Source organism: Sorex fumeus, unplaced genomic scaffold (assembly GCF_029834395.1).
Source record: "Sorex fumeus unplaced genomic scaffold, SorFum_2.1 ptg000063l, whole genome shotgun sequence".
Taxonomy (NCBI): domain Eukaryota; kingdom Metazoa; phylum Chordata; class Mammalia; order Eulipotyphla; family Soricidae; genus Sorex; species Sorex fumeus.
This window is the reverse complement of record NW_026606120.1, coordinates 84,845,636-84,862,433: the sequence shown is the minus strand read 5'-3', so window position 1 is coordinate 84,862,433 and position 16,798 is coordinate 84,845,636. Positions and strand designations below refer to the sequence as shown.

At 43.3% G+C, this 16,798-nt stretch overlaps 1 protein-coding gene across 1 annotated transcript in view; it reads right to left on the bottom strand.

The window, feature by feature from the left end:
* Positions 1–16,798, bottom strand: part of MAP2K6 (mitogen-activated protein kinase kinase 6) — a 151,163-nt gene that overhangs the window by 1,109 nt on the left and 133,256 nt on the right. The window contains exon 11 of the mRNA XM_056127832.1: positions 7,412–7,457. Coding sequence (XP_055983807.1) covers positions 7,412–7,457 — 46 coding nt within the window. The remainder of the gene's footprint in view (positions 1–7,411; positions 7,458–16,798) is intronic.

Here is a 16,798-nt window from a genome sequence, read left to right as displayed (position 1 = left end):
GAACAGGACTGAGAACAGAGCCGAAAGTTTGAACAAAGGCATTTTCTGAGCCATACCTAGAGTCACGTTATTCTTACATCTCATGATGAAAAGCTGATCAGTCTGTAAATTAATGTCGACTGCTAAGCTCTGCATATATGCAGCAAAATCCCAACCCAGAAATTAAAAAAATTGAAAAACAAACAAATAAAAAAGTATGATTTGTTGGTGTTTGTTTTGGTTCAGTTTGCATTCAGTCATCTCAGACAAAAAAAATCAAGTCAAGGGCTGGAGTGATAGCACAGCGGGTAGGGAATTTGCCTTGCATGTGGCTGACCCAGGTTCAATTTCCAGAATTCCATATGGTCCCCTAAGCACCACCAGGAGTAATTCCTGAGTGCAAAGCCGGGCGTAACCCCTGTGAATCACCGGGTGTGACCCAAAAAAAGAGAGAAAAAAAAAGAAACATCCAGCCAAGCACTTAGCTGGGGAAGCAAAAGTGGGCAATATAGAAACAAACCCATTTTGGAGCTGGAGCGATAGCACAGTGGATAAGGCATTTGCCTTGCACGCAGCCGACCTGGGTTCGATTCACAGCACTACCAGGAGTAATTCCTGAGTGCAGAGCCAGAAGTAACCCCTGTGCATCACCGGGTGTGACCCAAAAAGCAAAAAAAAAGAAACACACACACACACACACACAAACAAAACAAACCCATTTTGAGGGCAACAGTCATTTTATCTGCACCAGAGGAGTGCACCCCCCGACACCTACCAACTGCTCAATTCTATGACAGTAAATTCCCAGCTATCACTCTAGAACCTTTCCTTGCTAATCGGAAGACACATCAGCGCAGAATCCACCATCATCACAGTGAAAACAGTCAATCACACAAGCCCCAGAGAACCCTCTCCTTCAATAAACACTTCTTGTCAGTCCCCCACCCCCAGCCCAGGGCTGCCACCTCCCTGAGCATCTGGGGGCGTCGTTTTCAACGACAAGCTGAGGAGCTAACCAGGGGCACCACGTCTGCATGCAGACACACAGTGACTCACTCTGTTTCCCCTCACTGCAGCGATTGTAGTTTACAACCTTCCTGTTGCCTAGCTGTTGGTTTCCTAATTATATTTGTTTGAAACCTGAAGGCAGAAGGCTGGGTGAGTCAGCGCCACAGGGAACTGAGTGCCTACCCATGGGAGTTTTAGGACACAATGCAACTGGGGAAGGAACAAAAATAGATAAATAAAACCCCAAAGAAGGTAGGTGGTCACTGTGAAGGACCGTGACTCAGAACATGGAAAAGAAATTTGCTCCTTTTGTCCCTCGGAAGATACAGGTTGTGTGCTGACTCAGAGTTCAGTGAATTAATAAACTCTCCACGCTAGGTGCTAGTTTCAGGGCTACTTTGAGACACATTAATAACAGTATGACTTTTAATAGGCTGGAGTGATAGCACAATGGGTAGGGCGTTTGCCTTGCATATGGCTGACCTCTGGTTCTATTCCTCCGTCCCTCTTGGAGAGCCCGGCAAGCTACCGCGACTATCCCACCCGCATGACAGACCCTGGCAAGCTCCCTGTGGTGTATTCAATATGACAAAAATACTTAACAACAAGTCTCACAATGAAGACGTTACTGGTGCCCGCTCGTGTGAATCAATGAACAACGGGTGGGCAGTGCTACGGTGCTGCATGACTTTTGATAACTGACCACTTACAGAGAGCGCTTCTCCAATGTTTTGCCATCCTGCTCATTAGCTTCCCCGCATCCTCCTGACATCTGAGGATCTTTTAATGGACACAAGTGCCTTGGACCACTAAAACAGATGATGTCTGACCTCACATTGTCTCCATGACTTGTGCTTCCAATCTCAGTCCTATATGACCTTTGTTTCTGTGGGTGACCACAAGTTGTGGATAGAGGCTGAGTCTGGGAATGAATTCCATCACCTGTCCTGGTCTTAAAAAGAAAAACAAAAATCCCTGGCTTGCTCTTCAAGTGTACGTTCTCCCTTGAACATTTATCTCACTTGTTTGTCTCCATGCTGCTTTGCTTGCTTATTTCCACTCTGGAGAAGCCTGAGTGTGTATATGTATTCTCTCTGGAATACAAAATTTCTCTCCTCTCATTTCTTTCTAAGCAAGGTTTGTTCCATAGAAACTCCCTGGCTTCACTTAAAAAAAAAAATACCTCAAACATCTTAATTCTCAGGCTGGGAAAATGCTGTAGGATCCCAAAGCAGGGGACAGGAAGTAGACAGGCCAGCCTACATGGAACATGGAACTTGTTTTCTAGTGTGGGGTTTGAGGCCAGCAAGGGATGGGAGGAAACTCAGTTTTTTCTCTAAGCAGTGGAGTAAGAATAGCAAGGACCCCAATCAGGAGATACACGGATGAGGCACATGGAATCTCCCCAGATTACAATGCTGGGTGGGGTGTCTTAGCAGAAGCACCAACTATAGGAATGGAAGGTTTTACCACCATTTCAGTTCACTGTTGTATTTGGGTAAAGCATGGAGATCAGAAGACATAGCATCAGGAGCACTGGGATAAGTGGCCACCACCAAGGCCTCCTTCTCCCATACACAATGCTCTATCCATCAAACTTACATACAGCTTTTTTTTTTTTGCTTTTTGGGTCACACCCGGCAATGCTCAGGGGTTACTCCTGTCTCATGCACTCAGTAACTATTCCTGGGAGTGCTCAGAGGACCATATTGGATGCTGGGAATCGAATCTAGGTCGGCCGCATGCAAGGCAAATGCCTTACCCGCTGTGCTATTGCTCCAGTCCCTACATACAGCTTTCTCTGTGTCCTGTACTCCTTACTTAACATTGGGATTCCTTTTGGGACTTCATGGCTCTTTATAGAATACTCTGGGCCATCACTTGAATCACCTGGTAATCCCTTCCAGTGATTATTCTCAAGTTTAGAAATGAACAGAGAAATGTTCAGAGATCATCCTGCACCCACTCCCTGCTCTGAAAATAAAGTTTTACTGAAACACAGTCACACCCAAACTACCCCCATGGCTGATTTCACGGTAAAACCACAGAGGTAGTGACTGGCTATAAAACATAGCATTTTAGCCAATAGCCCCCCACCCACCTACCCAAAGTTAGCTGCTCCCTATTCTAGAAAAATAAACCCTATTGAATCATGTCTTTCCATGAAAATGTGGAAGAATTAGTTAATGGGATGATCTGAACACAGGTACAACCCTCCTTGCGGGGAGGGAGAGAAACGGGTGGCAAGAGGGGTCTTGTAAGCAGCAAATGCATGGGTCTAGGGGAACCTTCATTATTCTGCTCTTCACCTGGAAGAGGGGGAGGGAAGATGTTTTTCCCTTTCAACCAACTCTGACAGAGCCCAACAATAGTTCCTCTGTGTGGTTTCTCCATTCTAACGTCAAGGAGCCAGGACTCAGATTTTCCATTTTAAAACCTCAATTCCCAGGAAAGCAGGAGACAGCTAGAGCCTTAAAAGACAAGTTTATTTCCAGTATCAGAGAGACCAAGGCCAGAAAAAGAAGGGAGTGGAGACCCATCATCTAATATAAATAGACAGGCAAAAGAAGACCCCTGTGTCTTTATCTTTAAGAAAGATAAAATTCCCCACCAGCCACCAGTTGAATATGAAATTCAAACTTAGGGTGGAAATGTGCTCCTTTTCAACAGCCAGAAATATAGAGAAAAAATCTTCTTTTATCTAAAAAGTAACGACAAACCATGGAGGAAGCTAGCAAGGGAGTTTATCTTTTGCATGTATAAAACCCCGATTCAACCTCTGACACCACAATATATGAACAGAACATTAGACTCCATAGGGTCCCACAGAAATCCCTGTTCATCTATTGTACTTTATATGAAAATCATTTTTTTAAATCTTGGGGCAGGGGGCGAGGGGATGCATCAATACTTCCAAAATCAGGTGGCAGGACTGAACAAAACCCTGGTGAACTATTGAAATATGTAATCAGGGATGGAATATTCAACCTACACATGCAGCGTGCTAAGATTTTTCATCTTCCATTCCCCAGCCTGTGTGTCTTCTTTGAATGCTGAGTGACAGGAGCATTGTCCTGGCTTTATCCTTTCAAAGGGATGGCAGAGGCTCAAGGAAGATACCTTGCCTCTCTTCAAGCTCCTCCTTACAGTGCCTTAAAGTCGCCCCACTGTACCCACTGTCCAATCTGCTTTCTAGAACTCTTGCCGGCTGCGTAGCTTCAAACTATGCTTTTTCTATTTATCTAACCTCTTTCCCCCTCTTCCATAAGCCAAGAAGTGCCCAGGATCCCCAGACATCCCATCTGGGCTGGAAGTTCACTGCAAAGGTCAAAGGATGCAATTCTGCTTGGGCCCTGGTGTGGCCGGTTGCAGGGGACATCCGGAACTGCACCTGCTAATGCTCAAAGAACCCTGGGGTGCCAGAAATCAAATCCAAGTTGGGTGCACATGCACTCATGCGCTCTAACAACTATTTTTCCAGCTTTATTTAAAAATAGCGCCTGAACTATAGTGAGCAGGTACGGCATTTGCTATGTGTGCGGCAACCCGGCCTACCAGGAATGATTCCAGAGCACAGAGCCAGGAGGAAGCCCTAAGCACCACTGGATGTGACCCCCAACCCAAAATCAAAACAAATCGATATTGTCTGAGTTTAAGGTATATGTCCTGTGTGATGTGATGATTTGATACAAGCAGATTACAAAATGATCATAAGATAGCAAAGCATGTCCCTCACTACACCAAATTTCCATTATTTATATGTGTGCATGGTGGAAAAGCTTAAGATGTTCTCTTTCAGCAACACTCACCTATACAAACAACACAGCACTGCTAACCAGGTCACAAAAACCCAAAACATCTTCATCTGATGGGGAAGATTTTACCCGATGATCTCTTCTATCTGTTTCCTACCACCCCCAGTCCAAGCAAACTATAATCTACTCTGTTTCTATGAGTTGAACTTCACAAAATTTGTATATAAATGTGCTTACACTGTGTTTGTCTTTCCTGATTTATTTTGCTCTGCATAATATTCTCATATTTTATCCATGTTGGTGCAACTGATAGGATTTCTCCCCTTTTTGAGGGGGAATCTAGCGGAAGGGGGGGGCGAGAGAAATGAATGACTGTTGGGGTAGATGGGGATGGGGCTACACCTGTCGGATAATCAGGGATATCCCTGGTTCTGTGCTAGGGGGCCACTCTAGTTGATGCTCAAGGGACTATATTTGGTGCTAGCAATTGAACTAGGGTCAGCTGCACCTAAGGCAAGCACTGTAACTTCTGTGCTAAGTCTGCAAAGCGCGTGTTTTTACAGTTGAGTACGTGCATGTGTGTATATATCAACCATGTTCTCATTCATCCACCAACAGACACTGAGTTTGCTTTTCTGTCTTGGCATTTGTAAGCGTTCTGTACTGGCAGAGGAGGCTGCTCTTGGAGAAAGGGATTTCATTTCTATCAAATATACACTCAGAGGTGAAACCGCTAAATCATTTGGTAGTTCAATTTTTAATTTGTAAGGAATTTCCACACTATTTTCCAGAGTGCTTTTACGGATTTAATAACCCACCCAGAAGGGCTGGAAGGATAGTAGAGGTAGAGAGCTGGCCTTGCACACAATCCATCTGAGTTCCGTTCCGGACATCCAATATGATCCACTGAGCCCTGCCAGGAGTGATCCCTGTGTAGAGAGCTACACGCACTGTAGTATACCCTGAGCACTGTTGACTGTGGTCCCAAAAGAAAATAAATAAAATCTTATCCAGATTGTACAAGAAGTCCCAATGGCAGGGGAAAAATATCATCTGGTTGAGAAAAACGGGCAAAGTTCTAACTAGATCTTTCTCAGGAGAGCAAGCAATGGTCCATCAATGTACCTTTTTCATATTGGAATGGCATTGCCTCCCCATTTGTTATGAGGTACTAAAAATCTGTACTTCTATCCTGAGCTGACCTTGAATACTGGGCCTGGTTGTGGGCGGACTGGCACACAAGCGAGGATTTAGCATCTGCAGAGTAACTGTGCTCCCATAAGAAATTAGGTCACTGTTTTCTCTGATCCTCTTGAAATTGAGTGTGAATAGAACTCTTCCATCCCCTGCTCAAGGTAAAAGCTTGAAAATTGCAAAAATTCTTGGGAAGGGATAACACAAATTAGCAAGTGCCTCAATTTTAAAAATTTACAAAAACATTATCTCTCCTAGACTCACAAAGTATGGTGTTATCACATGACAAGATATCGGCACTATGTAGAAAACAGAAAGTGATTTCCTCCCAAATAAATATAATGGTCCTTCGAGCCATGAAAAATATAATGGAGTATGTTTTGCACTAAAAAAAAAATAAACGACAACAACAAAAAAAAGTGTTTCTTGCACATTCAGCATACACTTAGACAAGGATTTCAGGGTGAGCTCTGCTCTCAGAAAGAGACATTCTGAGTAAGTTTCAAATTAAAATAACTACTAGTGTAGTAGAAACTAGTTTAATCTTTAAAAATATTTCCACATAACTATGCTTAAAGAAAGATACTCATATTTATAAGGAAAGATCCTTTACCCTCTGCTAAAGCAGGTGGCAATAACCTTGGGAAGTTAAACTCTTGGTTTGTTTCTGAAAAATATGGGTTGCACTGTAAAGATTTGTAAAATTAGTTAATAAAATATTGCTGTGTTGTTTTTAAAAACAACTTTAGGGGATGATTTTCATGGTTATTCATAGTTCTGTAGATGATAAATTGGGGCTGCTGAAGGAATTTAATTTCAGTTATTAAACTGTCTTACTTTCTTCCCTTAAAGTGAAAATCAGAAGACAGTGATTCTTTCCTAAACATCCACCCACAAGTAGTTTGTCCAATTAATCATAGTTTAGCAAACATTGATCAGTCAAATGACACTTAATTTTCTCTCAGTACTGAAATCCTTCACATTATGCTTGTCTTCATTTCAGTTGAGAAATTTATAATTCTTAATATCCTTCAATTTTTTAAATAAAAATTTTGAAGACATACTTTAGTTATATCATGACAAGTTTATCTGCCTGGGGGAAAAACCCAGTTGGGGTAGCGGCACTCAGTAGTGAGGAGGGGAACTGAGGTGCTGAAAATGGAGTCCAGGGCCTCACACAGATAAGGCAAGTTCTTTATCACAAGTCTGACCCCTAGAAACCACTTTTTGGGGGGGCTTGGGGTTTGGGGTCACCCCCAATAGTGAGATGTGTTGAACTTTAGATGTAGATAGGACAGATAATGCCTTCAGATTTTCACTCTTGAGATCAATTCCAGTTACCAATACCTTCATGAATCAGCTTTTCCAATAGTATACATATTTTCCAATAGTATACTGATAATAATTTATATGTTAGTGATTTTGGCTTTCCAAACTATTAGTATGGACACGTTGGCGCTAGAAACTATACTTACCATAAGCTCTGGATATGTTGGCCTTTCTTTGGAATTCTTCTTCAAGCTTAAAAGAAAAAAGAAATCATAACATTAGAATCTTGAAATCATCTGTATTTTCCCAGACTAGGATTTCAGAACCTGTGGAAGTTGAAAAAAGTAGACAACTTCAAAGACAGATTGAAAACATACATCTTCTATCTCAACTTTTTCATCCCATTAGATTTAGAAATTATGTTCTCCATCACTGTAGACATATCTTATGGGGAGAACAGAGTGTGTATGTGGGGGTGAGTTAGTGCGTGGGTATGGAGGTGTATATTTTCCTTGAATTCCTGTACCTATGACGCATAAACTCAGTTTACTGATGAATCATCATTCTATCCCCAAACACATACCTAACTGCATTCAAAGAGCTTCTAATTCACTCCACTGGAAAAAGTGGGAAAGAACTTCTTGAAGATGACATTTGTTATAGCTTCACCATCTTCAATACCTGGTTTCCCTTGCCGGCCTCTTTGCTTCTGATACCCTGTACTGGATCACTGACTCAAATAGATTGCCAATTGAACCTGACTAAGCTAGAAGCTCAATCATTCAAGGTCTCCAGGAAGGTTCCTCACTCAAGACCTCTGGGCTGATCCGAGAGAAAGCATACTCCAGGACTAAATGGTGATTCTTCTCATAACTCTTCTGGGGGGACGGGGGGCACCTATGTGGGGTGGGGTCTTTTCTCTAACTGTGCAACCGGAGATGCTTGTGTCACATTTGATACAGAAAACACCAGCAATGGAAGACACCACTTGGAAGACACCCACTCCTCACCCTAGCCTCAACCCACCCACGATCTTCACATGGGACAGAGAAAAAAATGGGTTATTGGGAGTTGGACTGCCAGGCTACAGAATGGAGGAAGAGATGATATCAGAAACCACAATGTGCAAATGGCAACCTATAGACCCCCACACCCTCTACCACCTTCCCACCAGGTCACAAAATTATGTATGGATGAAACAGTCCTTTACCTATTGTAGAAGGAACCAAAACAAGACTGATCGCTCAGATACTGGGGTGTGTGCTAATGGGTTGGTGCCATTGTGTTGTACCAATGAGACCTGGGATGTGTGACATGAGCTCCTCTCCTGCACATAGGTTCCTTCATAAGGGGGGAGGACCACGGGAGAGAGAATCATCCAAAAGAGGTCACTGAGGTAGCACTGTAGCACTGGAGCACTCTCCTTCCGTTGTCCATCGATTTGCTCAAGCGGGCACCAGTAATGTCTCAAAACAAATTGTGAGACTTGTTGTTACTATTTTTGGCATATCGAATATGTCACAGGTAACTTTCCAGGCTTTGCTGTGCATGTGAGATACTCTCGGTAGCTTGTCAGGCTCTCCAAGAGGGGTGGAGGAATCGAACCTGGGTCAGCCGTGTGCAAAGCAAACGCCTACCCGCTGTGCTATCACTCCAACCCGAAACAAACATAATGAAAGAAAACATAAAAAAAGAAGCTTTTGACCCTGAGTGACTGAAAGCAGCCTACCAGTTTAATCTAGGCAATGCTGCGGGTAGAAGCCAGGGAGGCTAAGAGTGGGTATAGGGACATGTGAGTAGTTTCAACCTGGAACTGGGGGAGGATCTAGGACCTATGACCTCAGGAACCTGATAACCTATGAGAGAAAGTTTCATCTCAACTGAGGACAAAAATAAGAGTGAATTAGTGTGGAGTAATCAGTAGTCAACATTTGATAATGATGGGTGGGTGTCCCCAAGTGAACACAAGAAGTCTGGTAACTGCCACTCTAATTTCACAGGGACCTTTATCCCAACATTCTATGGGGCTCTAGCCATAGTTCTTCATGACAGGGACTTGTGTCCTCCAGGGCACGTCTGGCAATGTCTAGAGGATATTTGTGATCTGGAGTGATGGCACAGCGGGTAGGGCATTTACCTTGCACACAGCTGACCATGCCAACCAGATTTTGATTCCTTCGTCCCTCTCGGAGAGCCCAGCAAGCTACCGAGAGTATCTTGCCCACACAGCAAAGCCTGGCAAGCTACCCGTGACGTATTTGATATGCCAAACAGTAACAAGTCTCACAATGGAGAATTACTGGGCCCGCTCGAGCAAATCGATGAACAACTGGAGAACAGTGCTACAGTGGTTGACACAGTGGTCGTGGTGGCAGGGGCGGGCGACAGGGGTATCAATTCTGGGCATCTAATAGAAAAAGAAAAAAGCCCAGAGTTGTTGTTCAACATTGTAAAATGCATACGATAGTGCTCAACAACAAAGAATAATCCAGTTCAAAATGGCATTAGTGGGGCTGGAGCGATAGCACAGCAGGTAGGGCATTTGCCTTGCAAGCGGCCAACCTGGGTTTGATTCCCAGCACCCTTTATGGTCCCCCAGCACCATCAGAAGTAATTCCTCAGTGCATAAGCCAGGAGTAACCCCTGTGCATCGCCGAGTGTGACCCAAAAAGCAAAAGCAAAAAAAAAAAGGCATTAGTGCTGAGACTGAAAAATCTGGAGCTTTGAGTTCCTCTTCCTGATGACTAACTTCTCTTTCCTTCTCTGACATGAATTTTTAGGGGCTTCTTCAATGGATTTGTCTGTCTGTGGCCACATTTTCACAACTGCCATCCCTCGCTCTACACCCCCAGTTTCAGGGTGACAAAGTTTTTCTCTCGAAGTTCAAGAATTAATTCACAGTTCTTCAGTTGAGTCTCTATAAATGACTGCCCTTCTCTGCAGAACCTCCAAACAAGCCCACAGATATTAAAACAATGAGCTCTTTTCCTGGCAAGAGATCTTCCTCACGTGGCAGTGTTTTGGGGTTACTCTGCTGTGGTTCTTAGAGAACCACAGAATGCCTGGGATAGACCCCAGAGGCCCCAATGTGTCACCCCTTTGAGATATCTCCCCAGCCCCGACACCACCATTTTGTTTACTGCTTTGATTTGGATGTCACTTCCAAGTGTGCTCAAGGAATCTATCCTTTGGGGTGGCTCCTGGTGGTGTTCAGGGAACCATGTGGTGCTAGAAACCAAAACCTGGGACTCCTAATGTATTCAGTCTGTTGAACCACCTCTGCGGACCATTCCCTTTTGTTAAGAAAATGTAATTTTAAGTCAGCAGGGCTCATCTTTCCATTATAGAATAATTCACGACATTTCCCACCCCCTCCTCTGATACTCTTGAACATCTATAGGAAAAGTGCCCCAGTTGGCCCTTTATAAATTGTTTAGGGCTCCTGAAATCTGAAAGACTGCTGATCAGTAATATGTTTTTTCACTGATTAAAAAAGTCAACTTTTATCACCAGCATGACAGCAGAGAATCCGCCAGACCTAAGCCAGGCTGTTCATTCAGGGCGCCCTGGAGGGGGGCAGGTGAGACCCCGCCCAACCCCAAGGGACCCAGCCCAAGAAGCCCAAAACCTCCATAACACAACCACTGCCCTGCTCACAGATGCCCTCCACACGCTCAGGCTGAAACTCACCCACAAGTGAACCCACTCCTAGACCAGATGGCCTCGAGAAGAGTATGGCACCACATTTGGTGGGGTTCAAAGTAGGAGGCAACCAATGTTAGAGGGAAAATTTTTTTTACTGATATTTACATGTAAGCACACAAGGTTCAACCTTTAACAACGTATTAGTGATCTCTTATAGAAGGGTTTAATGGCCACTATGTGAAATAAAATAATCTTCACACTCTTTCCTCTAAAGAAACTTTTTTGTAGCATTTTCAGTGGTTTTTAATAACAAACAATACAAAATATATTTATATACCAGACTCCGTGCCAGGCTGTGAGACGGATGAAATCTCTCCACACCCCAAGGGACCCAGCCCCAGGAGGCAACCTCCACTACCCAACTACCACCACGCTCCAGGCCGCTTTCCAGACTGTGCAGCTGCTTCACGGCCACATTATAAGACACTTCCGACCCATTTTCCACAATTACTACACCATATCTGATGGAGTTCAGACAGTAGGCAACAAACCATAGAGAAAAATATACAAATATATGCCTCTCGGGGAGCCCGGCAAGCTACCAAGAGTATCCCACCCGCATGGGCAGAGCCTGGCAAGCTCCCTGTGACTTATTGGATATGTCAAATACAGTAACGACAACAGGTCTCATTCCCTTGACCCTGTAAGAGCCTCCAATCATTGGGAAAAGACGAGTAAGGAGAGGCTGCTAAAATCCCAGGGCTAGAGCCTGCTCGAGTAATTTGACGATCAATGACAGTGACAGTGACAAAATATATTATTTCATTTCTGCTTTGGGGCAGGCATTGGGGTTCAGGATGGAAACTTCTGAAATATAGTGGTGGAAAGGTATAAGGGTGATGGGATTGTTGTTTGAGTATTAAATGTAATAAAATGTTGTGAACTACTTTATAAAAAAAATCTTTTAAAAATAACGCAGAGAATCAATGGAATATGCTTCCATAGCAAACAAAAGCTGTTTACTGAATTAACATAACTGACCTGTGCCCTATCTTTTATATCAAAAACACTTCAAAACATGGGCTAAGAATAGTAAAATACTCAGGATAAAGTCAGGGGGGAAAAGCAAATTTTCCATGTTTAATAGGAAGCGCTTGAAATTCAGTATAAAATAACAACTATGAAGTTCAAAGCTATACCAATTTCTTTTTGGATTTGAGTCAGACTTTTGAATTTTCAAGTGGCTTGTCATTTTCAAGCGTGCAATTAGCTAACTGCCCTAATTCTTCTTCCAAATGCCACAACACACGCTTCTGACCGGAGCTGACACTGAAAAACAGCTTCGCGCTGTCTGGAGAATTGCTAGCTTGAAGTTTGTGCTGACCAGAGGATTTCTGCCTATTTAAAATCCCCCCGGATCATTTCCAAGAAGGGCTATTTGGTTCATCCACAGACTGAAAACAAGTCCACCTCTCAAACCATACATTTGTTGTAAGCACAAGAAATTCCCAGTACTCTTGTTTACTGTGCTTCCTGAAAATCTCTACTTGATACTAGTTCTTCTGAGTCAGTATTAACTTTATGGTTGGCCTTAGATACACACACACACATACACACACACACACACACACACACACACACACACACACAACTAGCCCTGCAGAACGGTCAACTGGTCAACCTCTGAAATAAATCTGAAGGAAAAGGGTATTAGTCCTTGGCCATTGGTGTCCAGTGTTGGCTTTTGGTTCCCTAGCCTGTAGTGTAGACATATATGAAGAGGGATGGAGAAAAGATCGTATTTTCTTGAGAAATTCATTGACTTAGCCTTTTATAGAATTAGAACATAAGACATTTCTATCATATATCTCTAGGGTGAGCCCTAAGGCCAATGTAGTCAGAATCACTCATCCCAGTGATGTTTCAAATTTCTTAAGAAAAGGGTCGGGATGTGGATCAGCAGTATAGCCCAGCCCATACCTCACGTATGTTAAGACCCTAGGTTTGAGCCCTGGCACCACACAAATGAAACCCCTTAAGATGAAGACAATATCATCATCCGATTTCAAAGAAAAGTACAGAAATGAAGGAACAAAGTAAAACCGCTGGTGTTTTCTTTGAGGTCACGAGTAAACTGAGTACTGGGTCTTCACTTTCCGTTCTTTTCTCACCCTCCCCCACATCACTACCCAGAAAATAACATTTCCTTGATGTTATAGTGAAAGACCCATAGGAGCCAGATATCTGGGCTCTCTCTCTCTCCAACGGTACATATTTTCTATTTCACCCCACAAACTATGAGTGACAAGCAGTCAATTGACAAGCAGTTATCAGAGGAAGTGACTTCCAACCAAACTGATTCCTGGACAACGTGTGAGAGAGAAATGGAACAGCACGTGTTGTTCCCTCTCTATGCACCCAATGCATAGACACAGACTCCTAAGACACACGGACAGATGGATGGCCAATGCTCTGTGTAATGGACGCTCTTTCTTCTCATTTTATATCAGACGCAAAGACTGCTGGAAGTTTAATAAAAAAAAAAAACAGATAAAAATATCTTGAAAATTGAGGTTCAATTTTTCATTTTTCCTAATCTGTACTTTTCCCATGCTTTGCCACAAACTCAGGAGTTTTTGAGAAATCTTGATGATTAGAGCCTAACTATGTGCTAAAAAATACAAAAGTCACCTGGGGTGGGGTGTTGGAGGGGGTATTCACAAACTGGCATTCTCAAAAGTTCCTTTCATGGAAGATGGCTCAAAAAGCCATTTTACTTCTACATAGGAAAAAGATGAAAGAACCCTAACAAAAGTAGCTGTATTCATATGCTTTCTTCTTCACTTCTCCAAGAAAAAGAGATGTTTTCGGTAATCACCATTTTTTTATTCTTTGCAGCTCAAAGTGAAACTATCAGCAATAAAATGAACAAAATAATGTTTCTTTGTGATGGGGGGCTGTGTAGTCTCATCCATATGAAAAATAAAATTGTTTCCATAAGAGATCTAAGCCCCTTGTAAAATCCTTTTAAAAAATCAGTGCCATTATTTTGAAAGCTTGGATACTTTTCCAATTCAGCTGACTCCCTCTCTGAGGGAGTATCAGAGAAAATGTATGGGTGGTTTCATTACAAGTAAGGAAGCCCTTGCCTCGGCATCTGAAGTAGGAGTCCGTGCTTTTAAACAGTTCACAGGAGGGTACTCAAACACTCTTGTAAAAAATAAATAAATTTATGCTCCCTTTCCACTTCCCAATTCCCAGTTCAACAAGAGTGACTCATTGTCTCACACAATGGATATTCTTCCATCTCCTGTTCCACAGGAGCACTGCACTTCCAAAACAGATGAATTGATGACTTCAAAGTCAGTGACTTGAGTCTCATTTTTATCACTGTTACTTATTTATTTTTTTGTCATCCTCATAAACAAGCCAGACTAGCCCACTTGAGTGCAAATGAAATGATGCTGAATTAACGGTATTAACAGGATGAATAGTTCCTGGAAATGTTTTGGAAGTTCTTTGCTTCCATTTTTTTTTCAGTGCCAGGGACTAAATGGAGAGTCTCACACATAAAGGGATGCACACTTACCACTGAATAACATCCCAGCCTCTCTGTTTTTGTTTTTATTTCAATTGATAAACTACAATAACTGGGACTAAGAATCATAGAAAAGGAGAGAGAGATGACATAAGAAGAATAATCCTACAAATTCCCTGTGACTACTACAGGGGGAAGCAAAAGCACAGAGCTATCACCATAAAAATAGCAGTAACTGCCTTGCATGCAGCTGACCAGGGTTTGATTCCTCCGCCCCTCTCTGAGAGCCTGGCAAGCTACCAAGAGTATCTCGCCTGCACGGCAAAGCCTGGCAAGCTCCCTGTGACATATTCAATATGCCAAAAACAGTAACAATAAGTCTCACAATTTTTTTGTGAGACATTACTGGTGCCCGCTTGAGCAAATCGATAAACAACGGGAGGATAGTGCAGTGTTACAATATAAGTACCTACAATTTCTACACAGACCTGCATCCATTATAGTTATAAAGCATTTTTCAGGCTTATTATTTTCAATATAACTATAAAAAGTTTTTCCACTCTAAGTCTTTAATAGAGAAGCTGGTAGGAGAGGAATAAATACATTAGCAGGAAAAAAGTGAATATTGAAAATTTTTTTCAATATGTTTTGCAGTGCTGGGGTCAAACCCAGAGCTTTCCACCTGGGAAGCACATGCTACCTCTGAGCCCCCAAATGAGTGGTTTTTAATAAGCTGTAGAAGAAATGCAGCTTTGCAACAGGAGACAGTAGGTCCCCGGCCCACAGGACATAGGTCTAAATCAGGGGTTCCCATCCCAGCTCGAAAGAGTCATTTGTTGACATCTGATATTCAAGGCCTGTCCCTACACTGAGAGAATCTAAAATATATGACCAAAACCTTAGTCACAGAAAAACTCTTTCAGGTTCTCTAAATGAGCAGCCAGAGTGAATGCCTTTTTCCTCTTAACTGATGGTTCATGGCACCCAGGGCTGGAGCGATAGCACAGCGGTAGGGCATTTGCCTTGCACGCAGCCAACATGGCCAACCCGAGTTCGATACCTCCACCCCTCTCGGAGAGCCCGGCAAGTTACTGAGAGTATCTCTCCCGCACGGCAGAGCCTGGCAAGCTCCCTGTGACGTATTCGATATGCCAAACACAGTAACAACAAAGTCTCCAATGAAGACGTTACTGGGCCCGCTCAAGCAAATTGATGAACAATGGGAGGACCGTGACCGTGACCATGACACCCAACTCAGCATTCTCAAACTCTTCACATCTCAAACTCTCCCAATCAATTTCTGAAACACCCCAAATCTTGGGGGGTAAGAATGAAGAATGGTTCCAGTTTGAAAAGACTTTCCTAGGTCAGCTCCTCCCCATCAGAACGTTTGAGATCTTCCATCTGAATGACCCCTGGTGCCTCATGCCTTCTGTTAGGCGACTTTAACCATTTCAGGGTAAGTTCATCACAAACACAGCAAAACAGAGGTCACTGCCACCAGAAGGCAAAACAGTAGGATTTCTGGTGGGCGTGCCCAGGATAGAACATAAGAGTCGCATCCACACAAGGCAAGTGTTTGCCCATGGAGCTATATCCTCTGCCCAGAAGGCAGATGTGAATCCACCTCAGCTTGCCGAGTGCACATCACGTACATGTATGGCACCCTGTGGGACAAGTGATGGGAAGCCCCTCACGCCCCAGGGGCCCAAAGCATACCTCTCGGAAGTGGCACCAACAACCTCCCAATACTGGAGCTTCATGTTCTAGCCCCTCTCTAGCCATTCAGCCCGAACAAAAGAACCCATGCAAACAATGGCAAGTCAATCTCACAAACCATCAGGGAAAGTACCCAGGAAGTCTGGGATCAAGAGCTAGCAAAAGGAAACATAAGAGGGCCAGAGCAATAGTACAGCAGGTAGGGCATTTGCCTTGCACACGGCCAACGTGGGTTCAATCTCCAGCATCCCATATGGTCCCCCAAGCACCGCAAGGAGTAATTCCTGAGTGCAGAACCAGGAGTAACCCCTCAGCATAGCTGGGTATAACTCAAAAAGAATAAAAAAAGAAAAAAAGAAAGAAAAGAAAAAACACAAGAGATTTTTGGTTATTTTTTGAGCAACAGACGACGTTCATTATTTGTCTCCTCATGCTTCCCAGGAAGAACCGTATCCAGAACACTTGTTCCAAAGTGGAAGGCAATGGAAAGCTTCTGCACCCTCAGCATTCAGCACCCCAGAGCCTCTTGCCAAGCAAAAGTGGCCAGAAGAGCTCATCTCCAAGGGCTACAACTGAGCTTAGCGCTATCTCTAACCCCTTTCCTCCCAATTCTCATCTATGTGTGCAAATTGTCCAAATAATCTAACTGGGCTCCATCCATCCCCCCACTTTTTTGCATTTTCTCTCCATC